Genomic DNA, 22,623 nt, shown 5'->3' with positions numbered 1-22,623 from the left:
GACCCAGTTACATTTAGAAACATGCTGTATAGGCCAGACTTGGAAGTTAATCATGAACTTATAAATCACAGAGCCCAAGTATAGAGAATAGCACATACTGAGGCTCTGAGTTACTTGGACAAGTTACTTATCCTCTACTTCCCTATCTATAAAACAAGGATGATAAAAGTATCTTACTAGGGTTGTTAGAAAGATTTGATGTGCCCAGCCAGTGTGGCTCAGTGGTTGAGTGTCTACCCAGGAACCAAGAGATCACAGTTCGATTCTAGGTCAGGGCACATACCCAGGTTGCAGGCTTGATCCCCAGAAGGGGATGTGCAGGAGGGAGCCAATCAATGTTTCTCTATCAATGTTTCCATCTCTATCCCTCTCCCTTCCTCTCTCTCTAAAAATCAAAAAAAAAAAAAACAAAGGGGGAAGGGGAGACATCGTAATACTTTCAGTAATAAAGAATTTAAATTAAAAAATAAAATAACTAGAAATTTTAAAAAAGAAAAAGGAAAGATCCACTGTTCACCAAATGCCTACTGTGCTAGAACCTGTAAATGGATATTGTAATAAAGATAATACCTCCCGGGAGATGAAGGTGGCATCCTTTTTTTTTTCCAGATAAGTGACCGGGAACTCAGAATAGTAAAGCTGCTTGCCCAGTGTCACATAGATAGCAAAGTGGTGAAGCTGGTATCACATCCAGATATGTTAAGTTTCAAGGCTCATACTCCTTCTGATCCACAGGGTATCTCACTGTTGCCCTACCTGAGTTTTACTCAGCTCTACTTGAAGTGAACTGTATTACGCTTTCTATTTCAAATGGTCATCCTTATTTGGAAACAGCTTATTTTTTAAAATAACTTTTACTTAGGGACATGAGTCTTATCTTTTTTAAAAAATCTAATGCATCTAGTCTACTATACAATTGACAAATGCTAGTGAAAAACAATAGCTGGTGAAAAAAAACATAGAAATAAAGTGGTAGTGTTATGGCTAACTTATCAGGACAGCCTGTTAACAGTTTTAGCTTACCCCTTAACTAGTCATACAGTAAAACCTCAATATAACGGATTAATTCGGGCAACGGGGTATCCGTTAAAGCTGAAAGTCCATTATGTAATAAAGTAGGTTTTCCAAATGTATATGTTAAAAAGTTGACAAGTTAATTTACCTGTTTTATGTAAACACATTTGTTTAATTAAAATTAAGTATGTATGAAAATTTCACAGAGAAGTTTTCCATTTGTATTACTGTAATTTTAAATTCCTACTGAATAGGTCTAGTAAATGTATGAATTCACCAGTCATCTTGAATAAAAAAATGCACACGGCTGGGGGTGTGGCTTAGCTAAGTGCACATCAGAACATCAGCCAGCATGCGTTAAAACTGCTGCAGAAAGTCATGCCAGGCGACAACAGAACCAGTTACCTCGAGTGATGTGGTGTGATCACATGTTAATAATTCCATGAACATTGTTTACGAGCAGTGTTACTTTTGGATATAAATATGTAGACTATAGTTGTAGATATATAATGGTTATATTGGCAAAATTACTACAGCGCTTTTCCCAGCATATGGCCTATTCGCTAAAATTTGTTAAAAATAATATTGAATTAATAACACAAAAAAATAATATGTTAATTTAATTATGAGCAAATCTTGGTTAAGGCCATTTTTAAATTAACAGGGTATTAATTTCCACATATAACATATGGAGCCGAAATTTTGTTTGTTTAATTGAAGTCCATAAATCAAGGTCCACAAAATCACGGGTTTACTGTACTTGAAAATTTTATGAAGCTAGAGACATTAACATTTGCAAGAGTTTGAAGAACCTTTTCCCTTTAAATTGTCTTTTAAATTTTAGGTTTCACTGCCTCAAGGTTCTCAAGGAATTGCCCATCAGACTTATCAACAGCCTGTTATTTTCCCTAATCAATCTAATCAAGGATCTATGCCCACAACAGGAATTCCAGTTTACTATAGTGTCATTCCACCTGGCCAACAAAATAATTTAAGGTGAGTATGACTAAGAAACCTAATCCTATAGCTTCTCGTTTTTTATCATGATTTTGGTCTGTTGCTAATTTTAAAGTTGCCTCAGGGCATTACCTGAGATCATTCTCTAATGTAGAATATAAAAACTATGATACACAATAGGGGGAAAAGGAGACATATGTAATACTTTAAACAATAAAGAATTTAAAGTAATAATAACAAATAAATAAATAAACTTAAAAATGTTTAAAAAGAATAACTATGATACAATCTATTTTTCTAATATTTCTTTTAGTCTCCTTTTACTTACCCAAGAGGAATAAAATAGTTGGCCATAGACCTTGGACTTTAGAGCATTTGGTTGTCAATATTTAAGGATTTCATAGGAGTTTGATGAGAATAGGTTTCCTTTATAAAACATCAGCAGCAAAATATCATACTGAAATTTTTGAGGCTCTGGGAAGCTCATTTTTTATCAGTAAGGGGAGAGAGAGTATATAAAAAAAGCAAATGATAGTAGCTCTGCATTAAAGCAAGTCATGAATTATTCCATTAGCTACTTCAGCTTAGAAGAACAGAAGCTTCTCTGATAAACTTAATGTGTTAAAAATAGTAATTTTCCTTTGAATTGGGTACCTGTAGTTTTTGTTCAGAGTGTATTACAGTCCTTCATTTATTCTCAAGACATCCCTATGGGGTTGTCAGAGGGGCCTCAGTGCTCTTATAAGAAGGGGTCTTTAGTTATAATTGCTGACAAGAGGTTGCCACTCACTTATGTTTACAGGTGGTATTTATGGATAAAGAAGGGATTGACATACTTGCCTCAGTGAATCTGCTGGGAAATGGGACTTGGCTCTCATTTTATGTGTTGTCAGAAACACACACACACACTCCACACACGGCCCATCCACCGAGGAATTCTCATGGCTCTGGCTGCCACAGGTTAAGGAGGCCTGGCCCATAGTGGAAGCTTAGTGAATCCATACTAAATTAAAACACTTCTTTAATGACAAAGGCCAACCTTGCACATAATCAATTCTCAGTTATGTACCATATTATTGGCCTTAATATTATTTTGTTTCTGTAACTCTGTATACTTTTTGAATTTTTTATTAGAATTTTTTATCACTGAATTATGCTTGTTGACACAAGTGAAGCAGTCAATGTAAAGATATGTTAAAGGAAAGCTAACTATCATGTTCCCACTCTGGTCACCAGTGCTCACAAGCTATTATGCATTGTTTGTATTGGCCTGCTCAAACATATGTGCATAAAAATACATTTATATGTATTGGAATTGGTTGATAGATTCTAATGAAATAGACATTATCTTGCATTTTCCCTTATTAATATATCATGAATATCAGATGAATAAGTATTAGTCTAAAACATTCTGTTATGCTTTTTTTGTGGTCTTTTTTTCCCATCTGATTTCTTTACAAACATAATTTTACATAAATGAGATTATGTCATACAGGCAGTTTTTTGTTGTCTAACTCTCTCCTTCCCCCTATCCTTTCCACTTGAATCATTTCCCACACACACGCAGTCTGGCTAACCCATGTTTCTATGCTGGTCTGTGTCCTTTTTCACTTTTCTCTTTGCACCTAATTATATACTAACAGATGTGGGAATGAAAACATGAGCAAAATTAATTAGCACAGGCACATGAAATAGGGTTTATAATTTTACATATAAATTAGACTAAATCTTTTTTTTTAATTGATCTCAGAGAGGAAGGAAGAGGGAGAGAAAGAAATATCAATGATGAGAGAGAATCACTGATCAGCCGCCTCCTGCACGCCCCCCACTGAAGATTGAGCCCACAACCTGGGAATGTGCCCTTGACCGGAATCGAACCTGGGACCCCCTCAGTCCACAGGCCAATGCTCTATCCATTGAGCCAAACCAGCTAGGGCTAAAACTTTTTTTTTAATATATTTTTATTGATTTCAGAGAGGAAGAGAGAGAGAGAAATATCAATGATGAGAGGGAACCATCGATTGGCTGCCTCCTGTACATTGGACTGAGCCCGCAACCCAGGCATGTGCCCTTGACCAGAATCGAACCTGGGACCCTTAGGTCCACAGGCTGATGCTCCATCCACTGAGCCAAACCAGCCAGGCTAAAACTCTTTTAAATGTGGTTGGTTGTATTTATATATATGGTATCTATATCTACATATATAAAAGGCTAAGCAACTGTCCAGCCAGTAGGTATGACGTGCACTGACCACCAGTGGGCAAACGTTCAACGCAGGAGCTGCCGAGCAACAGCAACTTTGCAGAGTGCCCTCTCACACTCTGGGACCCCTCGGGGGATGTTGGAGAGCCAGTTTAGGTCCGATCCCTGCAGGTCAGGCCGAAGGATCCCACCTGCTGGAGGGACACACACACACACACACACACACACACACACACACACACACACGTGCGCGCTCACTCTGCAGAGTGCCTTTGAGCCACAGCGCAGCCAGCTGGGGAGGAACCGTGGGAGGTTGGCTCCAGAGGGAGGTTGGCTCCAAGATGTGTCAGGCCTTTCTCACCCAGTCCTACCCCACCAGACACCTTCTAATTAATTTCCTTTCAGTGTGCACAAATCCATTCACTGGGCCACTAGTTTGTATGTAATGAGAGAGTTTCATCCATTTATGATTAGTATTTAGTAGTTTAGTATTACAGCTGGTACAGTAGATTTTTTTTCTGCCAGCTTATGTTTGTTTATTTTACCACACTGTGCTTACAGCTGCATGACTGGTGGTGGTTGTGCCATTTTATCAGAAGCCCAAATCTATGGTATACATATTCCTTGAGGCTCTTCATCATGGAATCTCACTAATCTGATAATATCAGGGCATGAGATGGTCTAAATTAGCTACTTTTTTTGGATCAGTGAATATTGTGCCATTAGGCATTAGTTATCATGATGTGGTTATTAAGAACACAGCTTTGAAATCTAAACAAAACCTGACTTCAAGCCTGTGCAACTTTAGGAAAATTAGTCTTTTTGCACTTTGGTTGTCTCATTTATAAAATAGGAATAATACTTCACAGGATTGGTGTGAGGGATTACGTGTCTATACTTTGTATATAGAAATTCCATGTTCTAAAATAGATACTTGCCTGTATTCTTAAGTAGAGTACACTAAAAATAGTTAAACTATTTGTTGCTGATTCAAAGCCACAGAGCATCAGTGATTATATATTGTGTCCCCAAAATATTTTGGAGCATGTAAGGAATATTTTCATTTATAGATGCTCTTTGACTTATGATGGGGTTGAGTTCTGATAAACCCATCCTAAGTCGAAAATATCATAAGTAGAAAATATTTTTAATACACCTAACCTACCAAACATCATAGCTTAGCCAGCCTACCTTACACTGCTCAGAATACTCAAATTAATCTGTAGTTAGGTCAAATCATCTAACAGCGAATACACTGTAGAGTGTCAGTTATTAACCCTTGTGGTCATATGCCTGACTGAAGCTACAGCCACTGCCACTGCCCAGCATCAAAGAGTGTATTGTGCCTGGCCAGTGTTGCCCAGTGGTTGAGCTTCAACCCATGAGCTGGAAGGTCGCTGGTCCGATTCTGGTCAGGGCACATGCCCGGGTTGTGGGCTCGGCCCTCAGTGGGGACATGCAGGAGGCCCATACCCAGACCAGGGCTGCGTATTGAACCTGCAACCCAGGTACTGCACTTGACCAAGAATCAATCCCATGACCCTTTGGTGCATGGGCCGATCGATGCTCTAACTGCTTGGCCACACCGGCCAGGGCCTCTGCGGTTTTTTATTTTCCATCAGTGTTCTTCAGCTTACATTATTACTATCAACTCAAAATAGAGCATTTCTAAGTCTTTATTAATATTGTCTAATTGTTAAAGCAGCATTGTTACCATTCTTTCTTTACTTCCTTAATCATGGTTTCCTTTGATTGGGTTGTGGTCTTTTTCTGATAAATTGTTCTTTCTCATAGGGAGTTTCTGTTCCCTGCTTTCCTAAGGTATTGGTCATACTTTCTTGTTTCTTTGCATCTCTTGTAATAATATATTGTAGTAACTCTGGGTATCTTCTATTGTTTGCTTGTGTGTGTTTTTTTTTTGGTTTTTTGTTTTGTTTTTTTTTTTAATATATTTTATTGATTTTTTACAGAGAGGAAGGGAGAGAGATAGAGAGTTAGAAACATCAATGAGAGAGAAACATCGATCAGCTGCCTCCTGCACATTCCCTACTGGAGATGTGTCCGCAACCAAGGTACATGCCCTTGACCGGAATCGAACCCGAGACCTTTCAGTCCATAGGCCGATGCTCTATCCACTCAGCCAAACCAGTTACGGCTGCTTGTGTGTTTATTTATAGTGAGTGACTGGGTTATTTTAGTGACATCTATTTAATTCCCCCTTTCACTCCCCACTCCCCCACCTCCAGGGTTCAGCCACTGATGCTGTTCTCAAGCAGGGAAAGCTTTGGGTATTCTCATAGTAATCCTGGGATGACGGTGGTTTTGGCAGGACTCTGTTCCTTTCTTCCTTGGTAACACCCAACTGTTAAACTCCACTGACTGCCAGCTGATTACTCTGTTGTTTTCAACAATGCCTGATTCATAAATTGCTCTACAATATATTCCAATAAAAATATGGCTCCTGTGAAGGAAAAATTTCTGGAGTCAGTATTTGATTTTTATTCTGACCTCAGGAAGGCTCTGTCCAGCTCTTTTTTACCTGGTTTCCTCCTTCAAACCAGCAGGCCTAAATTTAGCCTGAATCTTGAATCACCTCCCAATTGTCTACTACATTCTGTACTATTCTTTTTTTTTTTAAGATTAGTAATTTTTTTATTGATTTTAGAGAGAGGAAGGAAGAGGGATGGATGGAGAGATGGAAACATCAATGAGAGAGAAACATCTATTGATTGGCTGCCTCCTAAATGCCCCCCATGAGGGATCAAGGCCGAAACCCAGGCATGTGCCCTGACCAGGAATCGAACCAGGGACCTTTTCGTTCATGTGTCAATACTCAATCACTGAGCCACACCAGCCAGGTCAACCTGTGCTGTTCTTGAGATTACCCTGGGCTTCAAATTCTTCCCTCTCTGTTGCAATTGAAGTCAGTTCTTTTGAGAAGACATTAGGTGCTATCTGTTTTATGACATGTTTTCTCCACAGAAAATTTCTGGGCCAGGTATCTGGAGCTGGGGATGTGCACAGTGGTAGGCTTCTCTCCAAGTGGCAACATCCTTTGTGATCTGAGCACTTGAAGAGTGAGGGACCACAGCCTAGGATCCTCAGCTTGCCTTTCCTGACATGGAATCACCAGTTCAAGAGCTGGGGCAAAAGTGATCATGCCTTGCCCTAACCGGTTTGGCTCAGTGGATAGAGCGTCGGCCTACGGACTCAAGGGTCTTGGGTTCGATTCCGGTCAAGGGCATGTACCTTGGTTGCAGGCACATCCCCAGTAGGGGGTGTGCAGGAGGCAGCTGATCAATGTTTCTCTCTCACTGATGTTTCTAACTCTCTATCCCTCTCCCTTCCGCTCTGCAAAAAAATCAATAAAATATATTAAAAAAAAAAAGAAAAAGTGATCATGCCTTGCCCTGGCTGGTGTGGCTCAGTGGCAGAGCATCAGCCTGCGCACTGAAGGGTCTTGGGTTAGATTCCCAGTCAAGGGCACGTACCTGGGTTGTGGGTTCATTCTCCTGTTGGGACACATTTTATATATATATACACACACACACACACACACACACACACACACACACACACACACACACATATACACATATATATACCAACCAATCGATGTGTTTCTCTCTCTCTCTCTCTCTCTCTCTCCCCCCCCCCCCATTCCTCCCTTTCACTCTCTCTAAAAATCAATGGAAAAAATATCCTCAGGTGAGGATTAACAACAACAAAGTGATCAGGTCAGGGCCCCAGTATTCGCAGTATGTCATATCTCAGTATGTCAATAGACCTTGTTTCCTAAGTAGGAGTTGGGGGAAAAAGAGTTCCCATCTATCAACTTCAACAACAGGTACCTGGAGGCAGGAGAACAAAGCTGACATATTACTTCTCCTAGAAAGAAAGCCCTTTGTGTCCTGTGGGAGAGGGAGCTCTGTGTTCCTGGCTACAAGTTGTCTGGAGTAGACTCTATACGTTAATGAAGCTGGGCAGGGACCAGAGGAAGCATCTTGGTTCAAATATAAGACCCACATTTCTAATCATGTTTTTAAAGGTGTTCTTATTTAAAGGTGTTCATCCTGTGGTCCATTTTCAGAGGCTTTAAGTAGTTGCATTTTTATAGTTTCCACCAGTGTCAGTGGGGTGCAGGTTAACAGAACTCCTGCTGTTATGCCAGAAGTCATTCTGTAATAGGTGAAATTTTAATTCAAAAAAATGAAATTATAGTATTATGGCATCCTGTCTTTTGAAATTATACATAAAGATTTGGCGAAGCTGTTTGGGGAATTGGATGTCTGTTCTTAGTCGTATAAGGAGTGTCCTCATTGCCAAGGCATTTTTATGGCCTCACTCAGGAAGCGACTTAATAAGTAGCTAAATTATTTCCAAAAGAGCAGCTTAGGATCAACTATACTGGAGAGATGTTTTCCACCACTTCAGTGCACTACTGAAGTTATATATCCAACAGACCCACTGACAACTGCTTTTGATGTTAACTGGTTCATTCTACTGTGTCACTCAGAATATGGCCCCTCTCAAAATCCAGCATTCTCCCAGGAGCACCAGGGATAACATTGTGGTTGAATGTGTTTAGTAGCTGCCCTGCCCTTGCTAGTGTGGTTAGTGGTTAGGGCATTGTCCCTCACACCAAAGGGTCCCAGGTTCTATTCCTGGTCAAGGGCATTTACCTAGGTTGCAGGTTCGACCCCTGACCCTGGTCATGGTGCCTGTGGGAGGCAACCAGTTGATGTGTGTCTCTCAAATTCTCTATCTCCCTCTCCTTCTCCCTCTCCGTCATTCCCTTCCCTCCCTCCTTTTCATTCTCTAAAAAAATCAATGGAAAAAATATCCTGAGGTAAGGATTAACAAGTAATAAAAAATAATAGCTGCCTTTACAGTTCTCAAGCCAAAGGCATCTTTTATGTGAAATGTGTAGTATAGACCCTTGGGTCTCACACAAGTACTTAACAAATACAAAGATCATTTTTAGGGAAAATGTGAACTCTTACTACAGGTACTTCTTCATTCTACCCATTATCTAATAGGAGATTATCCTCTCTCAGGCAAGATTTCCACCCAGCCCCTCAGGTCCCTAGTAAAATATGAACTGTGTCTTATATCTTGTTTCAAAGGACTAGATTCCTCTATGATTAACTATTTGCTTTAAATTCAGCATAATTATAGAATACAGTTAGGATATGTCTGTAGTCTAGCACCTGCCAAAGGCTTAAATGCTTTCTTCCTTTATCATTCTGGCAAAGTTGTAGAATCCTCTGGGTCCACCATTTTATCTTGGCTGTCAGGAAACAGAGATAGATTGGAGTTCTCAGTAAAAGCAACAATCTTGTCCCACGTGTCCCAACTCCTTTGTGTTTTGTTAAATATTTTTCTGGTTTTAAGTCTATTCAGTTTTTTAAAATATTTCACATTTGGGAATAGGTGAACTATAAGTAAATATTTCTATAAATTTGAGTATTTAACTGGAAAGCCCAGAAAAATGGGCCATTTGCATTTAAGGGAAAAATCCAAAAATTTTCCAATAAAAGTTTCATTTGACATTAATTTCATTAATTGAATATATAGTTTGATCAAATTCTAAATAGTTGAAAATTTATTTATATTGTCCTAAATAGATATCCTTATCAAAAAAATTTACAATGTAGAAATCACCTTGATTTGCAAAAAGCTTATAAGGCAGAAAGCTAGTATATTCTTCCCAAGACATTCTTCCCTGGCTGAGCATCTGACCCTCAAATTAAATGAAGGTTTATATTGCAGAAAATCAGTATAGCTCTCCTCACCACACTCCCTGGCATCTGTTAAAGATTTCTGAAGGAGATTCAGATTATTAGTTAAAATTAAATCGCTGATACAACATTTAAAAGTAACTTTTCAGGCAGTTGTCATAGAATATTTTTAGTGTTTATTTTTTTATAATTACAAAATATATGCATGCCTTTTTGAAAAAAAAATTTTTAAAAGTATAAATTATCAAGAATAAAAAAAAAGAATCAGTCATAGTTCCATAACCCTAAATTGACTACTGTTTTCATATTCAGATTTTTCTGTTAGTCTTTTTTCTTTTCATATATAATTTTAACATAGTTGAGATTCTATTGGATATATTTTATTCATTTGATACAGTGTTTTCCCGTGTCATTAAAATTTTCTTTGTAAATATAGCTTTTAATTATTACACTGCTCAATTTTATGAATATGCAAGAATTTATTTAGCCTGTTATAGACATGTATGACATATCCTTTTTTTTCACTTTATTGATTCATCTTCAGTGTAACTTGAATTTCTTCCATGGCATAGTCTTTAGAGGGTAATTAACAAGGTAAAGATATGGTGTTGTTGGGGTTTGTTTGTTTGTTTGTTTGTTTGTTTGTTTTTCTGCCCAGCTGGTGTGGTTCAGTGGTTGAGTGCCAACCCATGAACCAGGAGATCACGGTTCGGTTCCCAGTCACAGCACATGCCTGGGTTGCAGGCTCAATCCCCAATAGGAAGCGTGCAGGAGGCAGCTGATCAGTGATTCTCCTCATTGATGTTTCTATCTCATTCTCCCTCTTCCTTCTCTCTGAAGTCAATAAAAACATTTTTTCTAATTTTTTTCTTTCAATGTTATTTTGTTGTTTTTGTTTGTTTGTTTTAATATATTCGTATTGATTTCAGAGAGGAAAGGGGAGAGAAGGAGATAAAAACATCGATGATGAGAGAGAATCATGATTGGCTGCCTCCTGCGTGCCCTAGGCATGTGCCCTTGACCAGAATCGAACCTGGGACTCTGCAGTCCACAGGCCAGCGCTCTAAACACTGAGCCAAACCAGCTAGTGCTCAATGTTATTTTGTATTGGTTTCAGGTGTACAGCTTAGTGGTTAAACAGTCATATACTTTACATAGTGTTTCTCTTGATATTTCCAGTACCCCAGCTGATAACATACATAGTCATCACAATATTATTGACTATATTCCTTATGCTTTACTTACATCTCCATGACTATTTTGTAGCTACCAATTGTGCTTCTTAATCCCTTCCCTCTTCCACCCATCCTAAACCGCCCTCCCCTCTGACAACCAGCAGTACTCTCTGTGTGTCTGAGTCTGTTTCCGTTTTGTTCATTTATTTTGTTCTTTAAATTTCACATATAAGTGAAATATGGTATTTGTCTTTCTCTGAGTTGGGTGACTTATTCACTGAGCATAGTACTATCCTCTAGGTGCATCCATGCTATTGTAAATAGTAAGATTTCATTCTATTTTATGAGCAAGTAATATTCCATTGTATATATGTACCACAGCTTTTTTATTCACTCATCTATTGATGGGCACTTGGGTTGCTTCCAAGATATAACTGCTTTTTAAGGTCCTTGGTACCTTTTGATAAAATCTTCCTTTGACTTACAATCCCAGTGGCTACTGACTCGTTTTCCTTCTTTTTTTTTTTTTTTTTTTGGCTTTTATTTTTTTAATTGATTTTGGAGAGAGGGAGAGAGAGACAGAAACATCAATGATGAGAGAGAATCATTGATCAGCTGCCTCCTGCATGCCCCCCACTGGGGAGTCAAGCCCACAACCCGGGCATGTGCCCTTGACCGGAATTGAACCCAGAACCCTTCAGTCCGCAGGCTCTATCCACTGAGCCAAACCAGCTAGGGCTACTGACTCATCTTTATTGTTTTTATAAATGGTGACATATCTCATTTAAATTTGGTTCTTTGATTATTAATGAAGTTGTATATTTTTTTATTTGTATTTTGAATTACTTGCCAAGTCTTTTTATCATAGTTTGGCAAGACAGGTGATATTCATGAGAGAACTGACAGTCAAATAAATGTTCAAAGTCATACAAAATAAGTGGAGTTTGAACTCAAACCTGTACTGCCTTCTGACACCCAAATCCTTGGTCCTTACCACTAGGTCAAGTATTTAATATCAAAAGTCATTAAAATAGATAGGAACACAACATAACTTAAATTTGCAAGTTACTAATAAATATATCTTAATACCAAGCATTAATTTTTACTCATACTATGGCATGTCAGATAATTACAATGATCTAATCAAAGTGGCATCGATACTGCCCCATAAAAGGCCATTTTTAGGCATTCATAAAGGGTTATATTTTTTTTTAATTTTTTGCACTTTGGTAAACTGCAGTAGGCTTCTGATTAGGTTTCTGATTTTAAAAATATGTAATGTGTTTATCATTTTTTCCATCATGTCTTTAATTCCAAAATACAGTAAAAATGAGGAAATAAATGGAGCAAAGGGGAATTCTACCTGTGAATTATCATAGAAGATTATAGGTGAACATTGTAGAAAACCCAAAAGAAGAAACTTGTTGGATGTTTATGTCATTTGTCAGTCTCCATTGATCGCAAGTATGTCAAACATGCGGCCCATCAGCCACAAATTTGACATGCTTGCTGTAGGGGTATTTTGCAGCAATTTGATTGGCTGTTCCATACACTGAGAAGAAACTCCTAAAAAGTATGGCAAAATATTTGTTGTAAGTGGCAAGACTCATTTTTGTTGCTGTGACGTTTAATACCTTTGAAAGTTGCTATTAATTTGTTTTTACACATTCATATGTTTTAAGTCAGTACTTTTTTAAAAAATACATTTTTTTTAATTTCAGAGAAGGGAGATAGAAATAGAAACATCAATGGTGAGAGATTCATTGATCAGCTGTCCCCTGCACACACCCCCACCAGGGATTGAGCCAGCAACCCAGGCATGTGCCCTGACCAGGAATTGAACCAGCGACCTCCTGGTTCATCGGTTTTGTAATTCATGTACTTAATCTAAGGGATGATCAAAACCAAAACCCACTAGACTGGTAAACTGGAATAACAATTTCTAATTTAGTGATATGGAATATACAGTGGGGCCTCAACTTACGAGTGTCCCGACTAACGAGTTTTTCGAGATACGAGCCGTCTCTCGGCCGATTTTTTGCTTTGAGTTGCGAGCTAAAATTCGGGTTACGAGCCAGCTTCAGATACCCCACAGCTAGTTGGCGCAGCGAACGTCACAGTGAACGCCACAACATCAGCCCAGCATTATGTGTCTCACTCGTTCACTTTAAGATTTGACATACGAGTAATTTGAGTTACGAGCTCTGTCACAGAACGAAATAAACTCGTAAGTCAAGGCCCCACTGTATCACTTATCTCAGTGACCTGAGGATTCTGGTTCCTATTCTTGGTGGCCTCCTATCACCCATGTGTCTCATAACTTGATTAGGCCATTAGAATGTGTTTAGTGAAAAAGATCAGGGTGGGAAGCACTGCATGGCTCAAGGGTACATTTACCCCAGTTAGAACAGAACCAAAAAATCCTTTCAGCTTTTGGCGAAATTTTCTATTCTCCCCAGTAGTGCCACATTTACAAATTGTCAAACTGCTGTATTATTTCCACAGGTAGCTAATTCTCACATAAACACAGTCCAATCATAATTAACATTAATTTCAGAAAGTACTATTTTTATATTTTGTCATATGGTCCAAACTTACTTTTTATGAAATCTTCCCTTTACACTTCTTTCTTTTTACCTTTTATTGAACCACACTGAGTTACTGCCACTAAAAAACAATAGAACTGTAATTCTTATTAATTGAAGAATTGTCACCTGAATCAGAGAATCATTTCATAACATTTTATTGTGGACATTTTTAAATATTTATAACTAGAGGCCCAGTGCACAAAATTCGTGCACTAGGTGGGTGTCCCTCAGCCCAGCCTGCTCCCTCTTACAGTCTGGGAGCCCTCAGGGGATGTCCTACTGACGGCTTAGGCCCTCGGAGGCTCAGAGCACACCCCGCCTGGGCGGGACCGCTGGGGGCCTTGGTCCTGGCTGCAGCGCAGCTCAGAGCATGTCCCCCTGAGCAGGTCCACTGGGGGCCTTGCTCCCAGGGCAGTCAGCACAGCATGCCTGCCCGCGAACCCCCAGCAGGAATGGCCTCGGAGCTGGGCGGGGTTGGGGGTGGGCTCCGAGCCGTGCCGTGGCCACTTGGAGCCCGCCCCCAGCCCTGGTGTGTGGTGTGTGTCCGCTGGGGCTGGGGGCATGCTCTGAGCTGGTCATGATGTCCTGGCCTAATTTGCATATTTCTCTCTTACTATATAGGATGAGAGTGTACTCATCTTCTATGTACTCATCACTTAGCTCAGGGGTGGGCAAACTTTTTGACTCGAGGTCCACAATGGGTTCTTAAACTGGACCGGAGGGCCAGAACAAAAGCATGGATGGAGTGTTTGTGTGAACTAATAGAAATTCAAAGTAAACATCATTACATAAAAGGGTACGGTCTTTTTTTTTTTTTAGTTTTATTCATTTCAAACGGGCCGGATCCAGCCCGCGGGCCGTAGTTTGCCCACGGCTGACTTAGCTTCTACAGTTATTTACTAATGATTAATCTCTTTTCATATAAACTTCTATTTCACCTTCCTCCTATATTCTTTTGGGAAAAAAATCCAGATTTCATATAATTTCATTCATGAGTATTTCAGTATAAGTATCCCTAAAATGTGTGGTTTTTTAAAATATTTATTTATTGTTTTTAGGTATGGGGAGCAAAGAGAGAGAAGCATCACTTTGTTTTTCCATTTATTCATGCATTCATTGGTTGATTCTTGTATGTACCCTGACCCAGATCGAAGCCCCAACCTTGGTGTATTGGGATGATGCTCTAACCAACTGAGCTACCTGGCCTGGGCTATTGAAAGGTTTTTTAAAACCCACATAATTATAATATTTTTCACATCTTTAAAATTTTAACAATTTCTTGATTATATCAAATACCAAGTTAATAGATATTTCCAACTGCCCCATACATATTGCTTGTGTTTTTACACATTTGTAGAGTGTCCCAAAGTCTGGATTTTCCTAATTTTGTCATCATGCTGTTTTTTAATATGTCTCCCTGTATTATCTACAATTCAGTAGTTGGATCTAATGTAGTAATTTTAATGTATTACATGAAATGTAAGTTAAAAAGGTGTTAAAGCTAGGTTCAGAAATAATACCATGTAAAGAAAGTTTATTTAAATGATGAAAAAAGAGTGGTAAATAATAGGGTTTATATTACAACTAGAGGCCTGGTGCACGAAATTCGTGCACGGGGGTTGGGGGCGTCTCTCAACCCAGCCTGCACCCTCTCCAATATGGGACATCCCTCTCACAATCCAGGACCACTCGCTCCTAACCGCTCACCTGCCTGCCTGCCTGATTGCCCCTAACCGCTTCTGTCTGCCAGCCTGATCACCCCCTAACCGCTCCCCTGCCAGCCTGATCGACGCCTAACTGCTCCCCTGCCGGCCTGGTCACCCCTAACTGCCCTCCCCTGCCTGCCTGGTTGCCCCTAACTGCCCTCCCCTGCAGGCCATCTTATGTCCATATGGGGGTGGCCATCTTGTGTGTTGGAGTGATGGGCAATTTGCATATCACCTCTTTATTAGATAGGATTAAGATTTCTGACTCCTTGAGAATTCTCAGAGAATTAATAGTATCTCTCTATGATTTGAAACTATCTTCCTGAAAGAATTTACTAAAAAAAGAAAACTGAAGACTTACAATGACAAATTGCATATTAGACTCTAAAAGACTTATTGTTGACAAATATGGCAATAACTTAATGGTTTTATGCTAACCACCTTTTTTGTTTTTGTTAGTATTTAGGTTAGAGTATGTCAGAATCATGTTCTATTGTTTCCTTTATTCTCAGATAGTACATATTTAAACAATATAATATTTTTTCTGAGTCTGGTCATTGTCAAAATACTTATTCTATTTTCTAAAATACAGCTTATTGAAATCCAAATAAATTACCTTTTTATTTTATGAAGTTAGTTATTTTTAAGTAATTATTAGAACAATACAAAAGGCATATTTAGAATAATTTGTAAAGGAATAAGAGTAGCGGAATTAGTTGTTTCTTTCCTAGTTTCAAAAATTGGTATTATTGCAATAAACATGATAATTATCTAAAAGATAATTATCCAGCCCTGACTGGTTTGGCTCAGTGGATTGAGCGTCAGCCTGTGGACTGAAGGGTCCCAGGTTCGATTCCAGTCAAGGGCATGTACCTTGGTTGCAGGCACATTCCCAATAGGGGGTGTGCAGGAGGCAGCTAATTGATGTTTCTCTCATCGATGTTTCTAACTCTCTGTTCCTCTCCCTTCCTCTCTGTAAAAAATCAATAAAATATATTTTTTTAAAAAATAATTATCCAAAAGATAATTTTTTAAGTTATTTTATTGTTTAAAGTATTACAAATAGTAGTACATATGTCTCTTTTTTTTCCCATTGACCTTCCCCCAGCCTCTCCTATCCCCCGGCACATGCCCTCACCCCCCAAAAAAGATAATTATAACTCACAGAGAAAAGAGTTGCATTTGACTTTCACTGCTAATCAATTTGAAGAATAATTTCATTTAATAAATTTGTAGGACTGTTTGTTCCAAGCACCTTTACAGTCATCTCCGTCTCATTGTGCTGTGCTTCTGTGTTTGTTTTATTTTTTTCCCCCTTAGCTCATCAGTAGGTTACTTACAACATCCAGGATCAGAACAAGTACAGTTTCCTCGAACTACTTCACCCTGCAATTCCCAGCAGCTTCAAAGCCACCAGTGTGCAGGTATGAACAGATAATTGAACAAAAGGATGATGGTTTTTCACTTGAGGAAAAATTAAATTAAGTTTCTTAGGCACTTCTTGAAAAAGGTTTCAGCTTGCTATGTGCTGAGGTATACCTAGGATATTTAAGGCACCATGTGAAGTCAGAGTTGGCAGGCTCAGTCTACTTCTTCCTTCCTACTGCTGCCATTAGCACACTGCTGTCCTGTTCTCCTCCTCGGGCTCTTCCTTCCTTGCCTCTCAGATATTGATGTTCTCTAGGATCCTCTCCTAGGCGCACTCTGGCTCCTCTTCAAGGTCTTCCTAAGTAATCCAACACCTCCTAGGCTTCAACTACTGCTTTTTGCCAACACTTCCCTAATCGTATTTCTGCTGAGACACGACGATATAGCCAGTTATCTACTGAACATTCCAACCCAGATGTGTCAAAGGGACTTCAGATTTACTATTTCTCCTTACCTATCTATAAACTAAAACAAAGCTCAAAGTCATAATTAACTCTCTCTGTTCTCCCTTTTCATGTTCATGATTTCCGCAAATCTGTTACCTTCTTTCCTTCCCCACTGCTGCTGCTTTTGGTCAATTCTTTTCATGTTTTATTTGCAGTAATCAGGTGTTTTTGCTTATTTCATGTTTCCCCTACACCCAGCTTTTCTCTTCCTCAAGCACATATACAGATAGTTCAAAAATTATTGTAATTATTATCCTGAAACAGAAGTCTCTTCATGTCATTCCTCTGAATAAAAAATTTGCATAAATTCTCTATCTAAATGCTAGCAAGTTTGCCTCCTATTTATACTTACATGCTCAATTTACCCAGAACTTTGTTTCCAGAATACTCTATGCTTTTTTATGCCAAAGGTACTTTTGTGCCTATTCTTCCCTCTTCCTAGAGAGTGTCTATCCACCATCCTCTGTTTGCCAAAATCCTGCTCATCCTTAAATTTTTACTCAAAAATTACCTCTTCTACAAAGACTTCCCCAGTGTTTTAAACAATACTTTATCATAACACCTTATTTTATTGTAAGGATTTATTAACATGTAGTCTATGAGAAACAAGAAATGATTATTAAATAAATGACCAATAGTGGCTGCATCTACATAGGCTGCTATGGCTGAGGAGAACTTTGAGATGTCCTTAAGCAGTCAGCCCTTCTGTGGTTTGCCTAGCCAGGTCAGGTTGGTTCTATTTCCGGGGAACTGGAACTACCATGGTTACTGCAGTGCAAACTATGGCCCTTTTAGGGCACAGGATCCTCCCTTACCTTACACTGAAGTGGTGAGTGGCAGGCAGATTATGTGCCTAATACCAGCAATGCTGCAGTACTGGTACACAAAAGAAATAAATCCGATAAGAAATAGTTATAATAGTCCATTTATCTCTACAGTACAATTAGCAAGGTGTTTTGACATATATGACATATATGTAATCATCACAGCTCTTTAAAGCCAGCCAAGGAGGTCTATCTAGCCTCCTTTTTCAGATGGGAAAACATAATAAAAGAACTTAAATTTTCCTGGAGTCATAGGACATTTCAGGGTACTAAAATTGTGCTTTGTTAATTAATTCCAGTCCCAAACTTTTATACTGCATGAAATCGACTTACTAGAAAATAACTTTCTACTGTATGTCAAAGTTTCTGTAGGTTATTTTTTCCCAGTTTTCTTTGTATTTATAAAAATGCCTGTTTTAAAATTTATTTTTTATTTTTTAGTGCTTTATTAAGTTTTAGAGAGAGGGGAAGGAAGAGGAATAGAGAGATAGAAACATTGATGAGAGAGAAACATCATTGGTCAGCTGCCTCCTGCACGCCCCTCACTGGGGATTGAGCCCACAACCCGGGCATGTGCCCTGACCAGGAATGGAACCAGTGACCTCTTGGTTCCTGGGTCGATGCTCAACCATTGAGCCACACCCCAGCCGGGCAATTAATTCAGTTTTTTTAATTAAGCACTTTCATATATCATATCTCAATTGTGCTACTCTTCACTAGTTTCTGGAATAGATAATTGGACTTTTCTGAATAACTATAGACTTGTTGGTTTCAGGATAAGTGAGATATTTAGGTCTACAGAGTCCACTTTAATGCCATTTTAAACAACACTTTTTGCAAGAAACACTAGGGTTTAAATCTATATTACATATATTATAGTAAAATTTTGTTCAGAAATGTAAAATTATTGCCATTATCTTGGTCTTTGAAGATGTTGTTTGCTAATGTAGTATCCTAATTGTGATTTTCAGCTGTGCCACCTCCACCACCTAGTGGAGGAATGGTGATGATGCAGCTTAATGTACCAAACAATCCACAGTCTCGTGCCCACTCACCCCCGCAGTGGAAACAAAACAAATATTACTGTGATCACCAGAGAGGACAGAAGTGTGTGGAATTTAGCAATGTAGACAATATTGTTCAGGTAAGATGCTTAATTTTAATACTTTCAATATTTTAGTCACAGAAGATTGACCTAAAAACCTTAATACTGAATTTGAAACCTCAAACAGATTAGTAAAGAAGTTTGAATACTTCTTATATCAGAACATTTTTTCAACATTTAAATATTATTTCCCAACTTTTGCATATTCAAAAAAAATTTTTAATCAGAAGATAAATTAGATCTAAAATTTGATAAAGAAAAAGAATTATGCCATTATCCTACTTTTTCATATAAACTGCATTTTAGTGTAACCAGAAAGTTGATGAGGGAATGCTGTTCATCATAGGAGAAATATAATTAATAAATGTAAAAGCAATGGTAGAATTTAAAATCATCATTATGGAATCCTATTAAAATAATGGATGAAGAAAAAACCATCAGGCCAGTGTGGCTCAGTTGGTTGAGCATCTTCCCATGCACCACAGGGTTACCAATTCAGTTCACAGTCAAGGCACATGCCCAAGTAGTGGGTTTGGGCCTTGGTTGGGGCACATGCAGGAGGCAGCCAATCGATCTTTCTTTCTCTCTCTCTCTCACTTTCTCTCCCTTCATCTCTCTCTAAAATCAATAAAAACATATTAAAAAGAAAAAATAATCAGCAAATGCCAGAAACTTTAGGAAAAGACTATGGGAAACTTTAAAATGGATAGATGAGGCAGACAACACTTGAAGTAACTGATCAATCATAGCATCACTAAAAGTGGGTCAACCAAACTTATTTGCCTCCTGATAATGGTGTAGAGGAAATGCACATTATCCCATGATGTGCTCTTATTAAAAAAAAAAATTTGAACCTGAATCTAATCAAGCCTCTAAGTCGAGCTAATAATTTACAGAAAATCCAGGAAGAAAAAAAAACAACTTATAAGATATCATGCCCTTATTTTACTAGACAAATTGGCCCCGTTTTTTTTAACAGATAAGTGGCATTTTGAAATGAAGGCTGAGTCTGCTATAGATTAAAAGAGACTCAAGAGATATAATAATCAGATGCAACATATGGATCTTTCTTGGATATTGATACAGTCAAAAGATGTTTTTGGACAAAAAGCGAGTATTTAAATATTTTAATTTTTAGTATGATTAATGGTGTTATTTTTTAAATAGTTTTATCTCTTAGAAATATTTATATACCAAAATATTTTCAAGTGCAATGCTGTGATATCTGAGACTTGCTTTAAATACTTTAGGGAGAAAAGAGCAGGAGAAAGCACAAAGTTGGATGATGGATAGATGGAAGTTTGTCATACTCATCTATCTACACCTCTATATATTTGAAAGTTTACCACATTAAAAGGTTTTGAAAGATATTTTTTAAAGATTACAAAAAATATTTACAATGCACATAACAAAATCATAGCAAAATAAAAAGTCAAAGATCATTTATAGGCTAGCTCACAAACTACAGCCAATGGCCATTAAACAGATGAAACGTAAAGTTATTTTTTATATAATTGGGAAAATTTAGAAAGATTACTAATTTGCACTGTCAGCAGAAATAGGAAGTTAAACACTCTTGTACACTCTTGGTGGTACTGTACATTACTACAACTCTTTTTGGAGTATAGTTTAGTGACATTTTTCCAAATTGTGGTGTAGGTACATAGCCTTTGGTCCACAAATTCACTTCTTAAAATTTTGTCCAGTAAAAATTGTGGAATAAGCATACAAAAATATGTGTACACGGATATTTTTTTCTTCCCTATTGTAACATTGAAAAACTGGAAATAGTCTTGATATTCCACATTGGCTCCATAAAACCCTGGGAAGACCGTAAAGTTAGCTGTCAGGCTGACCTTGGCACTGAAACAGCTGGCAACAATCAATAAACAAAAACAATAACAAAAAGAATCCCAGCAAACCCTGAGAAAATGGGAGAATCTGATTTCCATTCTTACCACATTATCAGAGTCAAATATCTACTTTTAAACAAAAAACCCCATAAGACATACAAAAAAAAAAACAAGAAATTATGGCCCGCCGAAACCGGTTTGGCTCAGTGGATAGAGTGTCGGCCTGCAGACTGAAAGGTCCCAGGTTCGATTCCGGTTAAGGGCATGTACCTGGGTTGCGGGCACATCCCCAGTGGGAGATGTGCAGGAGGCAGCTGGTCGATGTTTCTCTCTCATCGATGTTTCTAACTCTCTATCTCTCTCTCTTCCTCTCTGTAAAAAATCAATAAAATATATTTAAAAAAAAAAAAGAAAAGAAATTATGGCTCATTCAAAGGAAAAAAAATAAATCAACAGAAATTGTCCCTGAAAAAGATCTGATGGCAGATCTCCTAGAGTCTAGGACCTAGACAGAGGCTTAAAAACAGCTATCTGAAGGGTGCTTGAAGAACTAAAGGGTGATTTGGAGAAAGAAAATGTATGAACAAAATGGAAATATCAATAAAAACAGAAAACCTAGAAAGAAACCAAAAGTAAATTCTGGAGTTGAAAATACCGTAATTGAAATGAAAAAATTCACTAGAAGAATTCAGTGGCAGATTTGAGCAGGCAGAAGGAAGAATCAGTGTACTTGAAAATAGTACAGTGGAAAATACCAAGTCAGAGGAAAAGACAGGAAAAAAAAAAAAATGAAGAAAAGTAAACAGCCTAAGGGACCTGTGTGACAACATCAAGTGGACCAATATACATATTGTGGGCATCCAGAAGGAGAAGAGAGAAAGGGTCAGAGAGGATATTTGTGGCAATAATGGCTTAAAACTTCTAAAATTTGATTTTAAAAAAACCATGAGTATAATTGTCAAGCAACTCCACAGACTCTAAAATGAACTCAAAGAGACTTATACTGAGACACATAATAAATCTTTTTGAAGACAAACAGAGAATATTAAAAGCAGTAAGAGAGAAATGACTCATCATATAAAGGGAGCCTCAAAAAGATAATCAGCAGATTTCTCATCAGAATCTTCGGAGGCTAGCGGCAGCAGGTCAGTATATTCAAACTGCTAAATGAAGGAACTGGCCCTTGCCAGTGTTTCTCGGTTAGCATATCAGCCTGCGCACCAAAGGGTCTTGGGTTCAATTCCCACTCAAGAGCACATACCTGGATTGCAGGTTCAACCCCCAGCCCCAGTTAGGGCACATACAGGAAGCAATTGATGTGTCTCTCTCACATAGATATTTCTCTTTCTCCCTCCCTCACTCTCCCTCTCTCCTTCCCTCCCACTCTCTCTAAAAAAATCAATAGAAACAAATATGCTTGATGAGGATTAGCAAAAAGAAGAAAAACTGCCAATCAAGATCTTTCATCTGGCCCAGCAGTTGAGCGTCGACCTATGAACCAGGAGGTCACAGTTTGAGCCCAGGTTACAGGCTCTATCCCCAGTAGGGGGCATGCAGGAGGCGGCCAATCAATGATTCTCTTTC

The 22,623-nt window shown here is 38.3% G+C and overlaps 1 protein-coding gene across 10 annotated transcripts in view; it reads left to right on the top strand.

Annotated features, from left to right (window-relative positions):
• The window catches only part of R3HDM1 (R3H domain containing 1), a 172,819-nt gene that overhangs the window by 138,420 nt on the left and 11,776 nt on the right, over positions 1 to 22,623 (top strand). For 9 of the 10 annotated variants that reach the window (XM_006100437.3, XM_023764021.1, XM_023764018.1 and 6 more), the window contains 3 exons: positions 1,859 to 2,010; positions 16,704 to 16,807; positions 19,053 to 19,225. In XM_006100437.3, coding sequence (XP_006100499.1) covers positions 1,859 to 2,010; positions 16,704 to 16,807; positions 19,053 to 19,225 — 429 coding nt within the window. Of the gene's footprint in view, positions 1 to 1,858; positions 2,011 to 16,703; positions 16,808 to 19,052; positions 19,226 to 22,444; positions 22,579 to 22,623 lie in introns of those variants that run through there. The other variant, XM_023764022.1, reaches the window with a different exon arrangement.

This window comes from Myotis lucifugus, unplaced genomic scaffold (genome assembly GCF_000147115.1).
Source record: "Myotis lucifugus unplaced genomic scaffold, Myoluc2.0 scaffold_312, whole genome shotgun sequence".
Lineage (NCBI taxonomy): Eukaryota > Metazoa > Chordata > Mammalia > Chiroptera > Vespertilionidae > Myotis > Myotis lucifugus.
Note: the sequence above shows the minus strand (reverse complement) of the source record. Positions and strands in the feature narration are given on the sequence as shown.